At 40.1% G+C, this 23,387-nt stretch overlaps 1 protein-coding gene across 4 annotated transcripts; it reads left to right on the top strand.

Moving 5' to 3' along the window:
• Window positions 1-163: 163 nt before the first annotated feature.
• On the top strand, window positions 164-19,695 carry TMEM267 (transmembrane protein 267). 4 transcript variants are annotated; one of them, XM_075488335.1, is made up of 4 exons: window positions 164-278; window positions 3,223-3,370; window positions 5,372-5,759; window positions 16,937-19,695. In XM_075488335.1, the coding sequence occupies exons 3-4, from the start codon at window positions 5,436-5,438 to the stop codon at window positions 17,270-17,272; spliced, it is 660 nt and encodes a 219-aa protein (XP_075344450.1). In that variant the 5' UTR covers window positions 164-278; window positions 3,223-3,370; window positions 5,372-5,435; the 3' UTR covers window positions 17,273-19,695. The 4 variants fall into 4 exon arrangements, with proteins under 4 accessions (XP_075344450.1, XP_075344452.1, XP_075344451.1 ...); XM_075488337.1 differs by having other exon boundaries at window positions 3,223-3,408; XM_075488336.1 differs by having other exon boundaries at window positions 179-278; window positions 3,163-3,370.
• Window positions 19,696-23,387: the final 3,692 nt, after the last annotated feature.

Genomic DNA, 23,387 nt, shown 5'->3' with positions numbered 1-23,387 from the left:
CGCTTTATTTAATTTTGTTGTGAATACTTAAACCCTGTTTTTAATATTTCTAGAAAAATTTCCCCCTCAGAACCATGCCCCGCTCCCCTCACCTCAGCTGGCACCGGGCGAGAAGGGGAGGAGACGGGCGACTCCCTCCGCCGCGGCGGGCGGGCCGCCGTCCCAGCGTGCTCCGCGGCCACGCATGTCTCCTAGCCCCGCGCCGGCGGTGCTCGGAGCGGGCGGCTCCGCTTCACCTCATGGGACGAAGGGGGCGGCTGGCGGCGGAAGCAGTTCAGGTGGGCGCGGCGGGCGGCGCGGCGGGCTGGGCACAAGGAGCGGCGGCGGTGGGCGGCTTCTCGCCTCCTCACCCCGCGGAGGCGGGAAGCCGCCCGCCACCGCCCGGCCCGGGTAGGCGCAGGCTTCTCCTCATGGCTCCGGGCTGCCTGCCGCGGGGCTGGGGTTTCGTGGGTCCGTTGGTGAGGGGACCCCGGGATGTTTACAATGCACTGGGTCTTAGTGAGAAGAAGCTAAAGCGGGGGAAGACTCTCGTAGCAATCTGAGAGAAGCCAGCGTCAAATTCCTGTCTTATTAAGATAGGTACCTATACATCGTGTCAGGTCGTAACATGAGAAACGGTAATGCGGTGCTTTACTTAAAGCCAGGCATGTCACTTACGTGTAAGGCTACCTAACACTCTTGGCTCCGTTTTTGCGGTAAAGATGACAGTACGTTTTTATTTCTTAATGACTGAGGAGATGGCTGATGAGGGGCTTTGGTGCTGGGTGTTGCGACAAAGCATACACTCAAGACATAAAAATTGTTGCTGATCGCTGTAAGTTTACGTGTCTGCCGCATCCCTGTCTTTTCTTCGTCCTTCTCTTTAGTTACACGTACTGACTGTATTTTAATCTTAAATTGGATTAGCTGTTTATGATCCGAATGCTGTTGTAGTTAATGAGGGTAATACATAAACTGCTCATGCTTTTTTCTTCCCTTTTTTTTTTTGTCTAGGATGACAAATGATTTTTTCTTCCACTGGATAGTACTGTGGTCTGTTTCTAGTTACTAAATACTTTTAGGATATTTCTTTCAACTCTTTCTTTTAGGTATGTCTCAGTTCCAAAGTACTTGTTAAGGAGAAGATCTGCATTTTGGTGTCTTGGTATCTCTTTTCAAACCCTTTAATTTATGGTCCCTGAAATAAACAATGTAATTAAGTCCTGATTTTGGGTGGGTTTTGTTTGTTTGTTTTTCTTAATTTCCTTGTGGGTTTAATTTAGTTTGTTCCTCAGTATCTTGGTAAAATCCTATTGATTTCTTGCATGCTTTTGTCCTGTTTCCTCTTTGGCCTCCTTTTGTCCTCCCACCCCAGTAATGCATTAGAATTATCTGACCAAAAAATATTTGCATTATCAGTTCTTCACAGATTGTTTTAGGCTCAGATCTGCTTTTCCGTGAGATGATACATTAAAGGTTTGAGCTTATGTCTTAAATGGTAATTGTACTTATGGAGTTTTTCATATAAATTAACATCCAATATAAAATACTGGGTTTTTAGGAGATTATAGAATTATAAGGGACTACTGCGATCTTTTGACTTCTTGCATAATTCTACTAATTTTATGCATTAAATTCCTATATCTATTTGTGTGCACAATAACTTTTTGCAAAATTAGGGCAAAAATTTTGGAGAGCAGTATTTCTAAACGGTAATTTTAGCCATTGGATTTTTTTTTGCTTTTACACCATGAGTTGAGAGGCCTCTTGGTGTTGGCTATTTCCCCAAATGCATATTTGGAGCTTTGATCTAAATATCCTCTTGTATCAGTTATTTACAATGTTAACTGTGCGTTTGTTAAAATGATTTTTATAATTTCCTTAAATGAAATTAACTATGTCAGAAAAATTGCATTTTGTGGGTATAGGGAGAGATTATGCATAACGCTTTATCTCATATAAAAATGTCATGAGAAGTCACAACTCTAAGCAGTGTTACTCTATCAGCTGTTGTGTGCATGTGTTTTATGTAAACGCAACCTAAATCTTTCCTTCAATATGTTAACTGGACTGACCACCCATAGGTTTCTAAGCATTCTTGTGTAATACATCTATTTCCCACTGTTCTGTTTTAACAAGAATGTAAGCTCCACAACTATGCTTTCTGAGATTTGTAGGATAGAAAAACCTATGACACTTTATTGTGATATTTTGTAAACAGTCTGAAAATCATTATTTTTCAGACAAAAAATACGGTTTCTAGTTTTATATTAATAATTGTCATTTCGGAGGTTATTTTTATTGAACAGAGTTTTGCTTTTTCTAGTCTGATTTCACTCTTAATCTGCAGAATATTTATACTTATGCCGTTGTACCTGGGAACGTGGCTTGATTTTTACACAGAGAGCAGTCATTTTTGTCTATAAAAGACAGCAGAGACAGACTGTTTGAAAAGAACTGTTATGCCATGGGCATGGCTCTTGACTAAGGGTAATCTGAAGCCACATTTTTGCTTCCTGTTCCTCATTCTGGCTCAAAGACAGCCATTCACATATTGTCCGTGTTTTCCAGTTGGCGCTGTTACCTTTATTTCACTCATGATACATAATTCTCAAATCATATTCATTTTGGACTTTTTTTTAAGTCCGTAGTGATACTTTTCCTGTATACTGTATGCAGATGTTAATAATATCCATAGCAAAGCAGTGTAAGCCTACCACAGAACTGACACAAACCTCTGTTGCTATTTGAATTTATAGGTCTCTGTTTATCTATTCCAAGGTCACTAATTGATGGGATGAAATTAAAAAGAGATCCCTGAACATGAGTAATAAATATTTCATTGGGTTTCATCATCTTTCAGGCACACAGTTACAAGGAAAAATCTGTTAAAATAGATCTCTCTATATTTTGAAATGCGGTTACTTAAAACAGACGGCTGGAAGTGCCCTTTTCTGACTTTACGACATTGGGTTTTATTATCTTTTAATTATTATCTTGTTCCATCTTTATTTGTGCCCTTCTCTTGTTTTATGGTCTTTTTTTCCTGCTTTCTTTACAGAGCTTCTAAGCCCTAGCTGAAGCTGCTTTTAGCTCAATTATATTTGTTCAGGAATTCATTACAAAGTTGTTGCTTCTTTCTGTATTTTTGACTATTGTTCAGTTTTCATGTATGTTTTGTAGAGAGTTTGAAGAGCTTTGTGTAGTATCAGTGCTTACTGCTGCCTGGTTCGATTTATTTAGGATGGAACAAATAGTGTTTGGTCTTTCCTGCATTGGACTGGGCGGACTGGATTCAGAAAGCAGAGAGGCTCAATGCTGAGGCATAGACCACTTTTCCTACTGGAATAAGGCAACTGCAATGGAAAAAATAGGTTCTCCTAGTCCCAGGGTAAGTTTGATTCTGAATAACTGGTGTGCTTTTTAAAGGTACGTTGCGACATCAGCTCTTCCCAGATTGGATTCTTACACAGATTTTATGGTAATTTTAAATAAAATCCAATCTGACATGATGGTTATATAGAAGAAACGTTTGTGAGGAGATCACCATTTGTTCCTTAAAATGGGATTTATTTGGAAATGTACCATATATTGTAAAGTCTCACCTGCCAGAAAATGGCAGTTCCAGTGTTTGAGGAAATACTTTGTGTCTACATGTTCATTCAGAAGAGGCACAGTCATGGTTAACAGACTCTAAACTTGACCCACTTTTTTTTCATCTGTGTGCAAAGTCCATGAGTTATTCATGCTTTCTTCTGTTTTTTTTGTAACCTTTTCCAAATAAATGCTTCAGTGGGCTTTTTTTCTGTAAAGGTCAATGCCAGTAGTCATGTCTTGTGGATAATTCTACAATAAACAGGCATGTGAATAAGCTAGAAGAAACTTATTTTCTGGGGCTTATAATCAATAATGTGTTTAAAATAATAAACTATTATGTGTCAACATTGTTAGAAGTATTTATTTTTAAAGGAAGTCTAATACACACATAAAAAGCCCATTTAGAATAAAAATTTACCTGATCAAACTGTAAGAAGAAGGATTATCAAGATTTAATGTATTGCACAGAAATAGCAACCTCTTGGGAAGAATCCATTTTTAGATAGGATGTAGGCTTTGAAACTGTGGTCTATCTCCATGGCTCCCCAAAAAGACAGAAGGGCGTAACAGTTGGGACAGTTAGAATTGATACTGTCCTTCAGAGACTGCTTTTCAGTGCATTTAACATAACGAAGCTAGGGAATACATCATTTATATGAGGATTTTTATTTCAAAAGTGTTGTTTTTAATGTTACCACAGAAATGAGTACTCTGTCTTTATAATCCAGGTATCCCAGAATTGCTCCAGGGGTGGAGCTGTCTTTAAGATCTTGAATTATTTTTGGAATTTCCTTTGAGCTGTCAAGCAGTTATTTAAGTACAATAATTATTCCCAAGAAATCAACTTGTACAAGAGGGTTTCATAATAATTACAGAACATAAATAGTTTTTAAGGACTTTTAAGTGATTATTAATGCTAATAACAATGTCTTTATTTTCAAATTACAACAGTCAACTGTTGAAAAGTAAAATAGCTGGGATTAGTTATTTCTTTTTTTCTGCAAAGAGAGCTGTTACGAAGGTAATGTGGCAGGCAATAGGCAAGTCCTAAAACTAACAGTAGAGTTTGCTGCTGGAGCACATACTGAGGAGAAGCATATGTAGTTTTGCTCTGTAAGGAGTTAGTTTTGGTTACTTCTGCTTGACTGAATGGTTGTTGTCTTTGTGTTTATGATAAATAGTAGATATTTTAGTGGTTCTGGTTTTCTTAATGCTTATTCTACGTGCCAGTCTCCAAGCTAAGCAAGGAGTTGCTCAGAAAGGGGTACCAGGGTGATAATACCTATGTTTACAGAGTATGTAAATGAAAATAGTGTTTTGTATTATAGATTAGAAACTCAGTTTTAACAGTTGTTGCATAGAGGGATTTGGGATTTTTGAGCATCGGTCCTAAGAACCCTCCAAATTGAATTTTTTTTGTTGTTGCAGTGTAAAGGATTTAATTTGATGAATATAATGTATTTAAGACCAGGAGGAATCTTGAAACATATTCAGTGTATTATCATAGACATGTTTCAAATTATTTTGTAAAATTGAAGATTTCAGAAGGTGAAGTTAGAACTTTCCATGTTACAAAGGTGCTTGTTCTAATTAAAACAGGACAAGTGTTTTAATTCAGAGCTGTAGTGTTCAAATCAACAAATTAACTTAAATGAAATCAAAGATTCCCTGGGAATATTAAATGCAAACATTGAAATGGGGTTTTTTTTGCTCAGGTGTAGCAGTGATAACAAATGCTTTGTGCTGATGGATTTTTTTCTTTAATAGTTTTCTTTCTGTTCTCTGACATTTACAGAACAACTGACAATACAAAGGACAATGCACAGTGTATATCCTGATGACATTTTGTGTGCTGTGACATGGTTTTTGCCATGGCATCTGAGACTGAAAAGGCCCATGCTCTTCTCCAAACTTTCAGCACAGCTTCAGTTATTTCTAGTCTAGGTTTGGGAATATTCTGCTTTGTAGCAGACAGACTTCTACAGTTTTCCTTCATTCAGCAAAATGACTGGCTCCGAGCCTTCTCTGATAATGCTGTGCATGGTATACTAGGAATGTGGTCCTGGGCAATAGTGATTGGACTCAGGAAAAAAAGTGACTTCACTGAGGTCACTCTGGCTGGCTTCCTCGCCTCTGTCATTGATGTGGACCACTTCTTTCTTGCTGGCTCCCTGTCGTTAAAGGTAAGCCAACAGATCAGTGATTGTTTATTTTCTTTCTTCATCACTGTTTACTTTATTGTTCTTCTACCATACCTGAAACAAAAAAAAGTTCCAATGATACTTTAATTAGATACATTTTTAATGGACATATGGGAATTATATTTGTATGCAGTTGTTATGATTTTAAAAGCCCTAAAAATATTTTACATCTGCTGTTAAGCTCTGCTCCTTACAAGGCTCTGAAAAAAGAGTTCTGAAAGCCCATGTACATGATATCCTATGTGTATCACAAAGTTGCTTTGTTATCCAAGTTAAACAGTTAAGTGCTGTCATGCGCGCTTTGTGTATAAAGTAGATTATTCCATTTCTGTTTACAATAAGGGGTAGAAATATCTGGAAAGTAGATAATCCAGCTGCTGTTTGACTTCATTCAGTCTTACTGAGAAGTAGTATATTTGGTTTTAGCCAGCCCAAAATATTTCTCGCACAAAAAAGCTATATATGAGCTGTCACCTTTAAAAAGGGAGTCTGAGTTTGCCCTTAAATATAGTTGGTTGTAAAAAAAAAAAAAAAAAAGAAATAAAGCAAGCGTCAAACTTGTTAATAAAAGTAAAAAGGTGAATTGGCTCCTGTTATGGAATATATGTGATCATCATCCATTTGCAGAACTGCTTTTTAGGACAGAGTTTCTCAATAGGATTGGTACTACCAATCCTATTATGGCGTTCTTTTTCAGTGGTTCTCCAGTGGTTTAGGCATGTCCTGTTCCTGCTTCCCCATTCACACACGTACATATTTTTCCTCCCTGCTCTGAACATATATACCCAGCTTTCCCTGACCACAACAGTCTCTTCTGTACACTCTCCAAAACATTTGTACCTTCTGTAAGTTCCAGCTGTGCCAGCCCTGGCCGCAGTTCTCTCAACACTTCCCTCCAGATCTCATACCTCAGGCATACACTCCTCGCCCCCAGCTAGCTCCTGGTCCCCATAGCTAGAGCCCTGCCACTCTGCTTCTTATCAGGAATTTGCTCTGCTCATCAACACAGGTCCTCACAGTTTGATTATGCTGGCGTTGCTAGCATAGGTATACATACATGCTATTTACTCTCCTGTCCCGAAAAATGTACATCACCACCTACATATGGACCTGCACAGAAGGGGAAGATACTGACCTTTATCCATTCTGCAAGAGCCTAACTTACTTGTTTGACCATCTCACCTTCTTTCTTCTCCTCCACTTTGCTCATAATAGTGTTACACTCTTCATATGGATGACAGAGGAAATAGTTCTGAGGAAGCAGAGGAAGGAAGGAGGTGGAGGGAGAATTGCTGTTCTTTGTAATCCTTTAATTAAAGAAGAACAATCCAAAATGGTTTACCGTTTTTTTAAAAATATGTAGGAGACAGCTAAATGCAAGAAGCATTATTACTTATAGTTGAGGTGTAAAAATCAGACTTCCCATGTGAAAATAGTTTTTGTTTATGTACAATATCACTATTTGTTGTAGAGAAAAGGTGTTTTCCTGTGTGCATGTGGTCAGTTTTCCCCTTATATTTGTCTTCAACAAAGAGGGCATTTTCACAGAATTACAGGGTAGTTGTAGTTGGAAGGGTCTTCTGGAGGTCATCTGGTCCAACCGCCCTGCTGAAGCAGGCTCACCTGGAGCCAGTTGCTCAGGTCCATGCCCAGACAATTTTTGAATAACTCTAAGAATGCACACTCCACAGTCTCTCTGGGCAGCCTGTTCCTGTGCACAGTCACTGTCACACTGAAAATGTGTTTCCTTACGTTCAGGAGGAACCTTCTGTGTTTCAGTCTGCGCCCATTGCCTCTTGCTCTGTCAGTGGGCACCACTGGAAAGAGCCTGGCTCTGTTCTCTTTACACCCTCCCTTCAGGTGTTTGTACACCTTGATGTCAGCCCCCCTGAGCCTTCTCTTCTCCACACTGCACAGTCCCAACTGTCATCCTTTCCTCATATGCAAGATGCTCCAGTCCCTTCATGATCTTAGTGGCACTTCTCTGGACTCGATCTCCAGTAGCTCTGTGTGTCTCTCATACTGGGGAGCCCGGAATGGGACTCAGCACTCCAGAGGTGGCCTTACCAGTGCTGAGGAGAAAGGGAAGGATCACCTCCATCGACCTCGCAGCACTCCTCCTAATGCAGCCCAGGTACCATTGGCCTTCTTCACCACAAGCTCACATTGCTAGCTCATAGTCAATTTGTCCACCAGCACCCTGAGGTCATTTCCTCAAAACTGCTTTTCAGCCAGTCGGCTTCCAGCATGTACTGTTGCCTGGGGTTGTTCCTCCCTAGGTAGTTGCTAGTTCTCCACTTTTCTGTACTTTTTGCATATGGAAATACTGTAAAATTATAAAACTATATAAAGAAATGGAAAGTTAGTTTGGTTGATTAATGGGTCATATAATATTAACATTTCAGTATAGCATTTAAATCTATAATTATTCCAATGTATATTTTCTTATTTTAAAATCAGTAAATGCAAGTAATGGATGGGTAGTTCTTAGAAAGTATCGTTAAAATTTTATTGCTACTTTTTCTTGCATTTGAGATTATCACCAGTATTTTTTCTTAATTATGACCACTAGATGACACTCTTCACCAATGTCTGTTTAGAAAGCTGAGTTTTGTATTGTATCATAGAACTGGGAGGTGATCCATCTCGTTACTGCCTTCTGAGGCAAGGTTAAATATGCTTGGACTTTCCATGATGGAGAATATTTGTGTAGCCTATCCCTAGTATCCCAAACAAAGTAAATTACTGCAGTTTCATGACTTAATTTGTTCCTGTGTTGTTTCAGTTCCCAAGCAGCTAGAAATTGTTTTTCTAATATCCAGCCTAAAGTGTTGTTGTTGATGGTTACATCTTGTTTTCTTATTCTTTAAGGCCTCTCTGCAAAAGACAGCTGATTGCTGTGCTCTCCCCAAAAATGTTTTTTGAATCAGAAATACGAGGTGTTGCAGGTAGAAGAATAGTCCTTTAGTAGCCAAACTTACTTAGCTGAGGTAAGGAGAAAGCAAGATGCCCAAAGGCTTTTTCATAGTCATTTGCATACAAACTCCTCCCCCTTCCATACGTTAACTGGGCTAATAAAGGATGTTTACCTGTAAACCATATCCTGTATAGGTTTCTTGACCCTTACAGCAGTAACAGCATTACTCTCACAACTTGCAAAACCATTATGCTTTACAAAAAGTATCTTCATGACAAAATAACTCGCAAAAAAATCTGAAGGGCCTGGATTTATGTTTTTTAAACCTGTTGCTATTTTTCTTGTCTCCTCTGGATTACTTTTCGCCTAAATGATCTTTTAAGGGTCCTGTGCCAAACTACACATACAGTATTTTAGGTGAGACTGCATTTGAGCCACATAGCATAGATTAATTCCTTTAAATGTCACATGCATACAACACATGTCTTTTTAAAAAGAAAAAACAATCTGTTACAAGTTTTATGTATTTTTGTAATGCCATCAGGGTCTTTTTAGTTTGTGATATAATGTAATCCCTGTAAACTTTTCTGCTGTGTTGTTGCCTGGCTAGCTAGACCTGATTTTAATATGTGATTTTTCTTTTCTCAGCTTAATATGATGTGCCTTTCAGTCTAATGTTGTAATTTCAGGCTGTTGCCTATGTAATGTTTTGCTTCCTGGGATACTTTTTTACTATGTATTTGTTAGTTCTAGTCCCATATTTCCTCTCTAGATTGCAGGATGAGAGGAACTGATTTAAGAGACTACAATGTTTACTGCTTATGCAACACATTACTAAGTAATAAATTAAGAACCCTAATTAACTAACCACACCACTATTACTCATTTGTAAAAATAGTATTTTTCACATTACACAATTATCTATAAAGCTCTTCATCGTCACTCTTAAATCTGATGGCGGGTTACTTTTTTGAAGCAACCCTTCTACACAGCACAAAGGCAGTATTGCCTTTTACCTCCAGTTACTACCTTCACACTCCTCCGGTCATCTACCCCGTTCCTGCTGACACAGCTTGCTGCTTGGATTATTTGGCTGTTGGGCAGTTTTTCATGGTGTCATCATTATTTTTCTGGAGTACTCAGGGTAAATAGTCACCTGTGGTATTTATATGTTTACTCTGACAAGTACTTGTGTACCAAGTAGCATGTGATCTGCCCTTTTGCCCACGTGATTTTTGCAACAAGTATAAAGTCTATAAAGACTTTGCTGCTTAGAATTTGTAGTACTTTGTATTCCATGTAGTTTTTACTGTGTATTACATGCACACAAGTGTAGAAGAATCTAAGAATCAGTGTTTGAAGAATCTGTCTCATTGACTAGCTCTAAAGGTGAAAGTTACTGCAGCCTGCCATCATACTCAGCATTACTGATAAACAAGAGCAGCATGATGGTCTAAATGTGATAGAGGTATGACTTCAATGAGAAGTGTCCTGCAGGACTGTAGCCCAAACAGTCATGTTGCAGAACAGATGTGCAGAAAGATGTGCTACTTAAGACTCACCAGCTTCTAAAAGGGTAGAGAATGCAATTGGTGGCAAACAATATTGTACCAGCAAATGTACATAACAGAACTGGTTAATATGCCACTGCTGACCAGCCTGGGCTGCACAGGAGCATTTCTGGAATTGGAGAGTAAGCTTTGCATGCGCACAATTCATTTAACATTGAATTTATAGATCAGCCTCAAGACTAAGGACTTCAGGCTTGTGAAGCATCACGGAATATGAGTGAGGGAGCCCATGTTGTTATATAAATTCTGTGGTGTTTCTGAGCATTAAAGCAAAGAGCTTGCTTGGGTTCTCCTGCATGCGATTGTTGTCTCCTGTCTCCAGCTGCTCATTGTAGTACATGAGAGGGGCTGGAGGAGCAGGAACTTCAAGAAGATCTTGCACCTGATTGAACACGTAGGCAAATGGAAAAGGTAATTTGTGTTGTGAACAAATTCTGTTTGCAACTGCAGCCTGATCTCTCTCATGGTAGATGTCCCCCTAAATCTACCCAACCCATGATCATGTTTTTCCAGGAGGTTTAAGGCAGAAAAGGCTTGTACTATTTCTTTTTTAAGATCTGTTGATTTCTAAAGGCAAACAAATTTGCTTGTTAGGAGAAACAGTATAACAGCATATATTGCCAAATAGAACTATGTATCTGTCTCTTGGGCTTGGCAACTCAAAGCTGTAAATGTTCCTCTAGTTACAGAATGTAAAAGAGAAAACAGACTATTCTCTCAGAACTTGGGCAACAGCATTTCAGAAGCCTAATGACTGTACTGCAGTTACAAAATAGGGTTTTCTCTTGCTGAAATTGAGTGCTCACGTTTGCTGTATGAACAACCCTGCCATCTAAAATTCTGTATGAAAAAAATTTAAGCATCACCTCCCCAAAACTGGATCAAGATTGGCACTAATACTGATAAATTGCATATGTAATTAACACTTAAATTCTCCTTACTCACTGTGTTGCTGTTGGCACCTAACCTCCATAGGGCAGAGGGAAAAGACTTATTTAGACTTTGCCACTGATTTTTTCCAAGTGCAGAAATAGTGACCAGTCACTAGGATATCTGCCAAAATGTATCACCATCCAGGGTGGTTTTTCAAAATTAGGCTAGTATGGACTTCTTAGGCTCTTGCTGAGAGTAACAAAAATCTGACTATCTTTGTAGGGTAGGTGATAAACAATTTCACCATCACAAGGTTTTTCTACTTTAATCTGTGAACAATCTGCTTATATAAAACAGAAATGAAGTTGCAGAAAATACACCCTTTGCACCAACTTTAAGGAGTTGGGTCCATACCATTACTGTTAAAAGTGGCTGAGACAGTTCGTGAGGTCTTTAATCCTGTCACCTGATGGAGAGAGTAATGGACAAGCATGTGGTGGGAAGCTAATAGGTCAAAGCTTTCTGCAAGCCTTTTAACATTGGCTTTGCTTTAAAGTACAGGCTATTATATTCCAAGGTAGTCCATAACTTTTAATCTCTGTATTTCTTGGTTAAGGCTACATCGAAGTTTCCTTACAGAGAAGGCAGGGTTCTAAGCAGTTGTCTAAATTATCTATGAGAACTTGATGAAGCTATTCCAGAGTCCCACTGTCAGGTACCGTAGGTGTTGAATCCTGCAACAATTAACACAACTGAAGCATTAACGGGTTACTGGCTGGTGTCTTGTAGCGATGCTTTGTTTGCTTTCTGCAGTAGATGCAGTGAGGGGAAAGAGTACACGTGCAAAGAGTACATCTCTGATGCTTGTTACAGTTTTTCCACATCTTCACCAGTATCTGAGTTGAGCCAGTTAATATTACATCAGCACTTGTGTAGAGTCACCGAGGCAAGCAGCTCTGGTGCCAGCATGACTGGCAGCAGAGTGTTCTAGCACGATGCACAGGAGTGTTTCCCGAACCGGGGGAACCTCAGGGGGAGAGGCTGATGAGACCTGGGCGGGGCCAGGAGCAACAGTGGTGAAGCCCCCCCACACATATAAAAGAAGTCCTCAGGGAGTGCTAGTGACCAGGAGTGCTGCCAACGGGGTGGGCAAACAGGACGTGGCACAACAGTTTGCGTGGCAGTTCACACGGAAGGGCATGCAGGAAGGGTGTTGAAGCTCTGCCAGCGTGACCAGGAGCAATGCTGTCCACTCGACAGAAAGCCATGGCCTCTCAAAGCTCTGCACCCACCACGACTGATGCAGCTTCCCAGAGACAGCTCCGATGGGAGCACGCTGCCAGCCAGGTGTCCGGCTGCAGGGTGTGCCCTGCTCATATGCCAGCACTGGCCGGCTGTAGTGAGCACAGCTGTGGGAGGTGTGCCCGGGTAGAGGAACTCCTCCGCGTAGTGGCAGAGCTCTGTGGGGAGGTGAGTAGGCTGAGGAGTAGCAGGGGCTCTGAGGGGGAGATTGACTACTGGAACCGCGCCCTGCCTTCCCTGGGACAGGCCTGTCAGGCAGACAGGACACGCGATACAGAGAGAGGATTCCCTGCCCTCTCTCCCTCCAGCAGAACGTGGTGACTTAAGGGACAGGGCGCAACGGCGACAAGTTCCTGCCTGGCGCAGCAGGCGCATCTCCTCTGTAACTGCCCCACCTTCCCAGGTGCCCTGGTGCAATAGGTACAAGGCTCTGCAAGTGGCACTAAACAGTGATGCGGACAGTGGTCCATCTAGGTTGGAGGTGTCACTGAGGTTAAGTCAGCCTACGCCCTGCATCAAAACCACTTCTGTGAAGAAAAAAGCACAGGTCATTGTCATAGGAGGTTCTCTTTCAAGGGGAAGAGAAAGCCCAATATGCAGACTGGACCTACTTCTTAGGGAATTCTGCTGCCTCCCTGGGGTCCGGGTTAAAGATGTGACAAGAAAACTTCCTACCCTGGTACAGCCCTCAGATTATTATCCGTTATTGCTTTTTCATGTAGGCAGCGATGAAGCTGCAGCTTGAAGTCCAAGGGCAATCAAGAGAGACTTCAGGGCCTTGGGATGACTGGTTAAGGGATGAAGAGCACAAGCAGTGTTTTCCTGTATCCTTCCAGTTGCAGGGAGGGAAGAAACAGGAAGACCCAGCTCATCAATACCTGGTTCTGAGCCTGGTGTCACCAGTAGAATTTTGGGTTTTTTGATCATGGATCGGTCTACACACCAGGCCTGCTGGCAACAGACGGGGTCCACCTGTCTTAAAGGGGGAAAAGGATCTTTGTGTAGGAGTTAGCAGGTCTCACTGAAAGAGCTTTAAATTACATTTGAAGGGGGAAATGGATAAAACCAGACTCACTAGAGATAAGCCTGAGGACAGCGCACCAATGTTTGAGGGACAGTGTGCTAGCGAGGTCCTTGGGCCTGCCATCTCAGTGGAGGTAGGGGATGGAGATCCATGCAGCAGCAAAGATGCAAGGGGCATGGATGTGTTAGAAACCATGGAAGCGCCTGAGAATGGTCAGGTAGGAATTAGGGCTTCTCTCTGAAAAAAGGTGGCGGGATCAATAGCCCAACTGAAGTGCATGTACACCAATGCACACAGCATGGGCAACAAACAGGAGGAGTTGGAAGCCACTGTGCAGCTGAAAAACTATGATATAGTTGCCATCACAGAAACATGGTGGGATGACTCACACAACTGGAGCACTGCAATGGATGGCTATAAACTCTTCAGAAGGGATAGGCAAGGAAGGAGAGGCGGTGGGGTAGCCCTGTATGTTAGGGAGTGTTTTGACTGTCTAGAGCTCGATGGTGACAATAGGGTTGAGTGTTTATGGGTAAGAATCAGGGGGAAGGCCAACAAGGCAGATATCCTGGTGGGAGTCAGATACAGACCTCCCAACCAGGATGAAGAGGAAGGTGAAATATTCTATAAGCAGCTGGGAGAAGCCTCACGATCTCTAGTCCTTGTTCTCATGAGGGACTTCAACTTGCCTGATGTTTGCTGGAAATACAATACAGTAGAGAAGAAACAGTCTCGGAGATTCCTGGAGTGCATGGAAGATAACTTCCTGACACAGCTGGTGAGGGAGCCAACTAGGGAAGGTGCCCCGCTGGACCTGTTCTTTGTGAACAGAGAAGGACTTGTGGGTGATGTGATGGTTGGAGGCCATCTCGGGCACAGTGATCATGAAATGAGAGAGTTTTTGATTCTTTGAGCAGTAAGGAGGGTGCTTAGCAGAACTGCTACCTTGGACTTCTGGAGGGCAGACTTTGCCCTGTTTAGGAGACTGGTTGACAGAGTCCCTTGGGAGGCAGTCCTGAGGGGCAAAGGAGTCCAGGAAGGCTGGACATTCTTCAAGAAGGAAATCTTAAGGGTGCAGTAGCAGGCTATCCCCATGTGCTGAAAGCTGAGCCAGCAGGGAAGACCACCAGCCTGGCTGAAGAGAGAGCTTTGGCTGGAAGTCAGGGGAAAAAAGAGAGTGTATGACCTTTGGAAGAAGGGGCAGGCAACTCAGGAGCACTACAAGGATGTTGTGAGGTTATGCAGGGAGGAAATTAGAAGAGCCAAAGCCCAACTAGAATTTAATCTGGCTACTACCATAAAAAACAATAAGAAATGTTTCTATAAATACATTAACAACAAAAGGAGGGCTAAGGAGAATCTCCGTCCTTGATTGAGTGCGGGAGGAAACATAGTGACAAAGGATGAGGAAAAGGCTGAGGTACTTAATGCCGCCTTTGCCTCAGTCTTTAATAATAAGTCCAATTGTTCTCAGGGTACCCAGCCCCCTGAGCTGGAAGACAGGGATGGGGAGCAGAATGAAGCCCCCATAATCCAAGGGGAAATGGTTAGTGACCTGCTACTCCACTTAGACACACACAAGTCTATGGGGCCAGATGGGATCCACCCAAGGGTACTGAAGGAGCTGGCAGAAGTGCTCACCAAGCCACTTTCAATCCTTTATCAGCAGTCCTGGCTAACCGGGGAGGTCCCAGTTGACGGGAGGTTAGCAAATGTGATGCCTGTCTACAAGGAGGGCTGAAAGCCCTGGGGAGCTACAGGCCTGTCAGTCTGACCTTGGTGTAGGGGAAGGTTATGGAGCTGATCATCTTGAGTGCCATCACGTGGCACGTACAGGATAACCAGGTGATCAGGGCCAGTCAGCATGTGTTTATGAAAGGCTGGTCCTACTTGACTAACCTGATGTCCTTCTATGACAAGGTGACCTGCTTAGTGGATGAGGGAAAGGCTGTGGATTATATCTACCTAGACTTTAGTAAAGCCTTTGACACGACTTCCCACAACATTCCCCTGGAGAAACTGGCTGCTCGTGGCTTGGACGGGCATATGCTTTGCTAGGTAAAAAACTGTCTGGCTGGCCAGGCCCAAAGAGTGGTGGTGAATGGAGTTAAATCCAGTTGGCAGCCGGTCACAAGTGGTGTTCCCTAGGGCTCAGTACTGGGGCCAGTTCTGTTTAATGTCTTTGTCAATGTTCTGGACGAGATGATCGAGTGCACCCTCAGTGAGTTTGCAGACGACACCAAGTTGTGCAGGAGTGTTGATCTGCTTGAGGGTAGGAAGGCTCTGCAGAGGGACCTGGACAGGCTGGATTGATGGGCCGAGGCCAACTGTATAAGATTCAACAAGGCCAAGTGCCAGGTCCTGCACTTGGGCCACAACAACCCCATGCAACGCTACAGGCTTGGGGAAGAGTGGCTGGAAAGCTGCCCAGCAGAGAAGGACCTGGGAGTGTTGGTTGACAGCTGGCTGAAGATGAGCCAGCAGTGTGCCCAGGTGGCCAAGGTGCCCAATAGCATCCTGCCTTGTATCAGAAAGTGTGGCCAGCAGGAGTAGGGCAGTGATCGTGCCCCTGTACTCGGCACCGGTGAGGCCGCACCTCGAATACTGTGTTCAGTTTTGGGCCCCCCACTACAAAAGAGACACTGAGGGGCTGGAGCGTGTCCAGAGAAGGGCAACGAAGCTGGTGAAGGGTCCAGACCACAAGTCTGATGAGGAGCAACTGATGAGGGGTTGTTTAACCTGGAGAAAAGGAGGCTGAGGGGAGACCTTATCGCTCTCTACAACTACTTGAAGTTGATATAAAAGCCCCAGTCACACATGGTTCACATCTTGGCTTCTGAACTTATCTTTTGCCTGTCCATAAAGAATACTGCGTCAAGGCAGTCAAAATACATGTAACTTAGATCATACTTTTGTTGTATTGGAAATTACTGTTCTGTTTTAGATATTCTTGTCCAGCTAAAACAACTTCACGGGTGCTAACTGTAGTATAATACAGGATGTATTTTTGAAAATAAATGCCATTAAAGCATATGAAATATTTTAAGTAAAGCATATTAAGTATTTAAAATGTATTGTATGGTTGTTTTCCTTTTAATTATCTGGAAATGAAATACGTATAATCAGTGCAGCAGACGATACAAGTTCCTGTATACTACATGACTACATGACAATTAGCATACCTCATCCCTCTCCCTCCCTGTTTTACTTTCAGTAATGATCCATATCATAGAATAGAGAGAGAAAAGCCTGTCCCAGCACCCTCAGCCCTGCTACTGACAGGGCAGCACACAGCTCTCATACATCTAAATAGTCATAGTGTTGATTTTGATCAACTGCAGTGGAAAGGAACAGTATGTTTTTCTTTGTACTTCCACTTAGCCACTTGGTAATACACCTGTAAACATCCATGAAATATTTCTTTTCTCGTCATGATTGTAGCCATTGCCAATTATATTTTTCTTTTCTGCAGGCTGCTCTGACTCTTCCACAGAGACCACTCCTTCATTGTTCTACTGTGATTCCTGTTGTGGCTCTGACATTAAAGTTTATTATGCACCTTTTCAGGCTTAAGGATTCATGGTGCTTTCTTCCCTGGATGTTGTTCATATCCTGGACTTCTCATCACATCCGTGATGGGATTCGTCATGGCCTCTGGATCTGCCCGTTTGGAAAAACTCCTCCTTTGCCATATTGGCTGTATGTGGCAATTACAGCATCTTTACCTCATCTATGTTCATTTATTATGTATTTAACAGGCACTAGAGAATTAATGTCTATAAAACATGGAATCCGCATTGATGTATAAGAATGATGGCTCTTCAAGGTTGTTTGTATTACTACTTGAAATAAGCTCTCTGTTTATCACTGAAGTGGTTTCCTTATGGTTCCTACAACTTCCGAGTTAGGCATTTTAAGCCTGCGGAGCCAGTTGCAGCTCCTGTCTCAATTCCTTGTGGTCATAGAAACGTATTTCATGAATGGTAACAATTTTATATCTATACATTTCCCTTGTAAAATATGTGGTCTTCCATTATAGTTTGTGCATAGCTAACTGATTTATAAAGTACTTAGTCTCTGTAGTAATTACATTACATATTACTGTCATGGTGCCGTTCATCTGATCACCGTTCACTTTGGGTTTGTATTCTGCCTTTAGATAATACATTTCATCTAGATAGCATTTGTATAGCACTTTAAAAATGTAAAGGACTATATAAATGCTAAGTATTAGTAAGAATGTAGTAGTGTATGTCACATCTAAAAAACATAAGTTAGATTTTTGAATTTATGTGTTTTCCTGATGGACTCTTGTATACAACTGTTTTAAAAGAAATGCTGTTTGTATTTCACAATGTGCAACTGTATATCTGCACCTCTTCGAACACTGCTATCATATAGTATTTCTACTAAATTCTATTCCTCTATAGTTGCTTGGTACTCAATTTGCAGATAATTACTAGCTATTATTTGTGGCTAGAAAGGAGAAGGCAGTTTGGTTACAGTATTATGTGTGTTGGCCAAATTGTTTAATTTTAAAAATATACTAATTATGAATATTATTTAATTTGGAACTAAGGAATTTTAGGCAAGTTTTGCCAAAAAAGGCAAACTTATTTATTACAGGAAAACATAAGCTTTAGGGAAGATTCAGAAAGACATAAGAAAATACAAATTGCTCAAAGTGTGAGTTTGCTTAAAGGCCTTACTACTGTACTCATAAACAGCATTTTCCATTAAGTGCAATATCATCCTTATCATTGTAAAATAAAATGGATTATTATTACACTGAAATAGAAATTTCCTCATAAATAAGTTCCTCAAAGAAAAATGTTATTATGTTGCAGGTTCATAACATAGTAATTTGCACTGCAGACTATTCAAAGTAACAGTTTTCATTTACAGAAGTTTCTCAGAAAAAGACCCAAAGTAAAAATTAAACTCTTGTTTATTTTACAGTGTACAAGCTGAGAAGTGTCTATGAGTAACTGTTTTGTTAATTTTTTATTCATTGAGCTCCATTGCCCATTAAGGAGATGGGGCCTTAATTATTCCAGTTTGTGACGAATAGCTGTCAAAAGGGATTATTTTTATGGAAGAGCAGGTATAGGGTAGCATGTACTGAACTTAAGTTATCAAAGAGTGCAAAGATTAGGTGATATGTTCATACTACATTTGTGTTAGTAAATGTGTAGTAGTGTAAAGTACAAAAAAATTACTGAAAATATTAACTGGGATGGCTGTCTTAAAGGGTACCAGAGACTTTCTATGGCTGTCAAGTACTAAAGGCTCTCTGCAGCACACTGAGCTAATTAGAGGAAGTGTTCCAACCTTTTAAAATGTGCCTTCGCACAAAAAGAATAGTCTCTGCCCTATTTGTTCTTTATGTTAGAAATCTATGCTTATGGAAACTTGTCTGACAGTACAGTGGGCCTGTTTAGCCCTTATTATAAAATGAATAAAAGGTTTTTTCTTGGAAAGAAGATTGGAAATGCAGGATTTCTGCCTCTTATAGTATGTAAAAGTTTCCCAGAAACAACATCAGAAATGTCTTGCTGTAGAGCCCTCAGAGCAGGAACTGTCTTTTATCCAAAGGCATGATGGTTTAGTAGAGGAGGAGCATTGCTCATTCATTTACTTCTAACCTGTATTTTAAACTATAGGCTATGAAATGCCAATAATGAGTATATTTTATGCAAGAAGTGAACACTTAAATTGGTGTAGAAAATTTTCTGTATTCTTGTTTCATGGTATAATATTTGTATACTTTTGTGCTTTATCCAGATTTGTTGCAAAGGGAAATGTGTATAGGAACAAAGTGAAGAATTACACTTTCTCATTTTTAGATTGTAGCTATAGCATTTTTGGTAACTATATGTCCACCAACAGTCCTTAAGATTGGTACTGTACTGTTCTAGCTATGTTTAAGGATCAGTTAATGGGTACATCTTCAGTAGTTTACAAACACATTTTCATTCTCTATTTATAGCGGGTTTTGTGGGCTTTTTTACAATAATTTTCAGCTGTATTTCAAAATACTATTTTTCTGGTCATGTTCTTATACCTGTTTTACCACAGCAATAGATGAACACTACTTAGAAACGTATTAAGGAAAGTAGTAAGCACCTGTGACACGTGACTTCTTTCTCTCCCACTCCAGACAGACATGGCAGTCTCATGCCTCGTCCTGACATTTAGGCAACTTTAGCTCAGGCCATTGACAACTTTTTAAGGTAAACTGACATGTTGCATGTAATACTGTAATTTGTGGGTAGCCAGATTAGAGAACAAAGGGGAAGTTAAATTTGTTTCAGCCCATGTCACCTAGGAGATATGCCTGCCTATTATGAATGAATTTCCTAACAATTTCATATCAGTATTTCATGTACATTTCAAATTCATTGATATTGCCAACTATGCATTGATACCTGCCACATGTAGCAAAACCATGGCAAAAATAAACCAAGATACTAAAACCATAATGAATTTGTGCTTTACTGCGTGCATTACAATAAAAAGTAAATGTGAAGTACAAAAAGTATGTGAATGACACAAAAAATTGTTAACAAACTCAAGCTAATAATTTCATGCCCAATGTATGATACATATCACTAAAATATTAGTTATTTCAGTGGTTCATTTACTATGCTAATCTAAACTTTTTCCATTTTGCACTTATTTCCAATAAGTGCAATTTTCAAGTTGCACTTAGAAAGCTGAAGAAAGCGTGGGATTTTTCTGACTTACTTTTTTGTTAGAAATGTGTTGCTCTTTTTCCTGCTTTAATGGATTGCTGTTGTAAAAAGTAGGTAATAATAATTGCAAAGTTAAAAGAAAAATGTTAGAATGTTTCTTCTCCCCAGTCCTCTAGAAATAGGACAAAATTTCTCCTAATTCCCTAGTGGCCTTAACAGAAAGAATGAACACATTTCGTATCAGTTTATACTCTAGTGTAAAATGTAATCTGTATTTTCACATGACTACTGGTACCACCTTTTTCTCCAGTGGAGTATATTGTATCATGTGCCTTTAATTGGTTATTGATAAGTGAATTATTCATAATTGATGCCATGCTCCAAGGAAAATGCTGGTGAGTTTGAATTAAATTGAAATAATTTTAACAGCCAGGCCATTGGTATTATCTTATTATCAGAAGAACATTTCCTTTGCTAATGGAAATAAAGTTCCAGAAAGAGAGAGAGAGAGGGAAGGGGTTAAAATTCAGTCTAAAGGAAATGTTAGTACATAGTTAATTTTGAACACATACGTTTTTATTCCATCAGCTACTGTTACTAGCTACTATGAAGCTACATGATGAAATGCATCAGAAGAGTACATTTCTGTTTAAGTAATTAAGCCAACCTAAATTCTGTCAATTATGTAAATTTATTCAGGGCAGAAGAAATTTTGTATTGTAAGTGTTACATAGCATGGGCTTTGATCAACTGGTAATTTTGAGTCCACAAGCTAGGTTTTGTTTCCCTGCTACAGGCAGACCTTGCACTGAAACAAAGGAAGGGATGTCAGGTTAAAGTACCCTTTGCATTCATTACAAAAAAGCAGTAGTAACACTTTTCCTCAAAATCATAAATTGGTGCCTTCAGTTCTTTCTTAAAATTCCCCAAATTTTATGTCATCTACATTGAATTATAAATTTGAATGCTGTATTGTAGAACTGTTCTCTGTTACTTGTAACATAAACCCACTATTAAATAGTACTTGTATTTATGTATGTCACACACTGATCTTTCCTTCTATGTTCATATAATCATTTTCAATTTGCTTAACCTAATTTTGTATTGAATTTTCCTGGGGTAAGGAGGAGTGTTTGTCTCAATGACTAGGTGACCCAGGCATGCTATTACTTAGGAAAAACATTTTAATGCAATTTTAAGGAAATCTTCAGAATATTGAAAAGAAATGATACTGTATTCCTTTTGATGGAAATGTTAAGTAGATTTCTAGGCAGTTTGTAAAACCAGATTTGTTTAATCAAAACTAATTGACTGAAAACATTTGTGTTAGTAAATATGGGTGAACAATCTATGTGAAAATGGATTTGTATATTGAAACTTGCAGGGGTAGTTGACCGAGTCAGACTGTATGCTGTTGCCATATCCACCACAGAAGCAATTCCTTTGTCCAGGGAATATTACTCATGTCCCTGGAACCTTCCTCATGTTGCCAAGGGAATTCAGTCTTACTGTGATCTTAGTCGTTTTTCCCCTTAAAAATCTCATAACATTGAGTAAGGGGTCCTGGACTGGTGTGGGGTAGTTTCCTTGATCTGCTGTCCACCCCTTCACCACAATTTTTACAGATGAGCCGAAGAAGCTGGTAACTGAGTTCTGGTACAGGAACTATGGTAAAGAAATGAAACCAAGCATAGCAGACATAACAATGGCATAAGGAATTTACAGGGTTACAATGCTGCTAGTTTCACTTTTACATTTCAGTGTAAATTGCTGATAGTCAAACAAAACCAACTTCTTTTTACATATTACTGCCAACAATTTAGAAGCAAATTTTGTGATGACTGCTCTAAAAATATGAAGTGTTTCTGGGCCCGATGAATACTGTACAATTCAAGTAATAAGGCTTTATCAATATATTTTCAACAAAATCATCTCTGTCTTTTTATTCGTTTAACTGTATATAATGTATAGACACCAGAACTCAGTTATTTCCTAGTCTTACTGTGGAAGCATGGTTGGGGCTTGGAGAGTTTTGATACAGAATACTCTAGCTAGCAAAAGCTTTTAGCACAAGTAATTTTTGTCTCATTAGTCCCTGGAGAGATAGATTTTCCCTTCTTCTAGACATGTTGTGTTAATGTGAAAGTTTTGAGTGATTTGCCAGCATCTTCTGGGTGAATGTTCTGTGTGCCTTGTACATCAAACATAAATAAGCAAAGCAAATGCACTTACAACTTCATACCATAAAAATGTATGCACACGATTTATTTACAAATTTTTCCTCAGAGTAAAAACAATTTAACATGCTCTTGCATGTCGCATCATGCATCTTTGCATTTACATGTCTATGTAAATGTTGACCAAGTGGTATTTCTAGTAATTTTATATGGCTACAGAGACATCAGCAGTGTTTCATGCACTCTCCTGGTGCTTGACTTACCTCAGGTTGGATGAAAAGTATGCTTCTGCGTCAATGTACCTGACCCAGATACCTCAGCTGGGTTCAGCAGACTAAATGGTAGACATCAATCTCATAGCAAACCATCATAGAGTCCCTTTGTATTCGGTGTGTAGCTAGTCAGTCTGTTCAGTGGTGCTTAAAACGTGATATACCTCTTCCTAAAAAAGATGTCTACTTCTGGTGTACCGAATTGCATTCTAATCACCACAGGTTGTACTAACTAGATGGTAGCTGACTGAAATGGGATTGTAGATTGGGCTTCCAATCATTCACCATGGTTCACTTCCAATCAGTCCAGTTATTCACCAATCATTCACCAATCATTCACTTCCAATCATTCACCATCATTCATCATTCTTCCTATCATTCACCATGGTTTCCTGTTGCTGGAGAAGGAAGCTATCTCTTCAAGGAGTTTATCCAGGAGATTCTTTGACATGTAGCAAAACATGAAAAAGTGAAACAACTAAAGGCAGTTCCCATGAGTCGCTTAACATAACTTCTAGACTGACATATTTCAGTAGGGGGATGATCAGCTTTTTTAAATGCATTGTAACTTTTAAAATGCAGAACAAACATTTATTGTAAAATTAGATTACTTTCTTTCTGAAAATCAAAATCTGTCCAAAGCCAGGAGTTTCTCGTTAAAAGATTTAACAATTGCAGTTAGTATATTTATCATGGCTGAAATCTTCAGTGCTAAGTCTTTGCTTCAGTTTACATTTCTTTGAAAAAAATAATTTGCTCTAGCTCCAGTGTATGGGGAC

The sequence above is a fragment of the Mycteria americana genome, chromosome Z, assembly GCF_035582795.1.
Source record: "Mycteria americana isolate JAX WOST 10 ecotype Jacksonville Zoo and Gardens chromosome Z, USCA_MyAme_1.0, whole genome shotgun sequence".
Lineage (NCBI taxonomy): Eukaryota > Metazoa > Chordata > Aves > Ciconiiformes > Ciconiidae > Mycteria > Mycteria americana.
The sequence above is the reverse complement of the archived record's forward strand: the minus strand, read 5'-3'. Positions and strand labels throughout refer to the sequence as shown.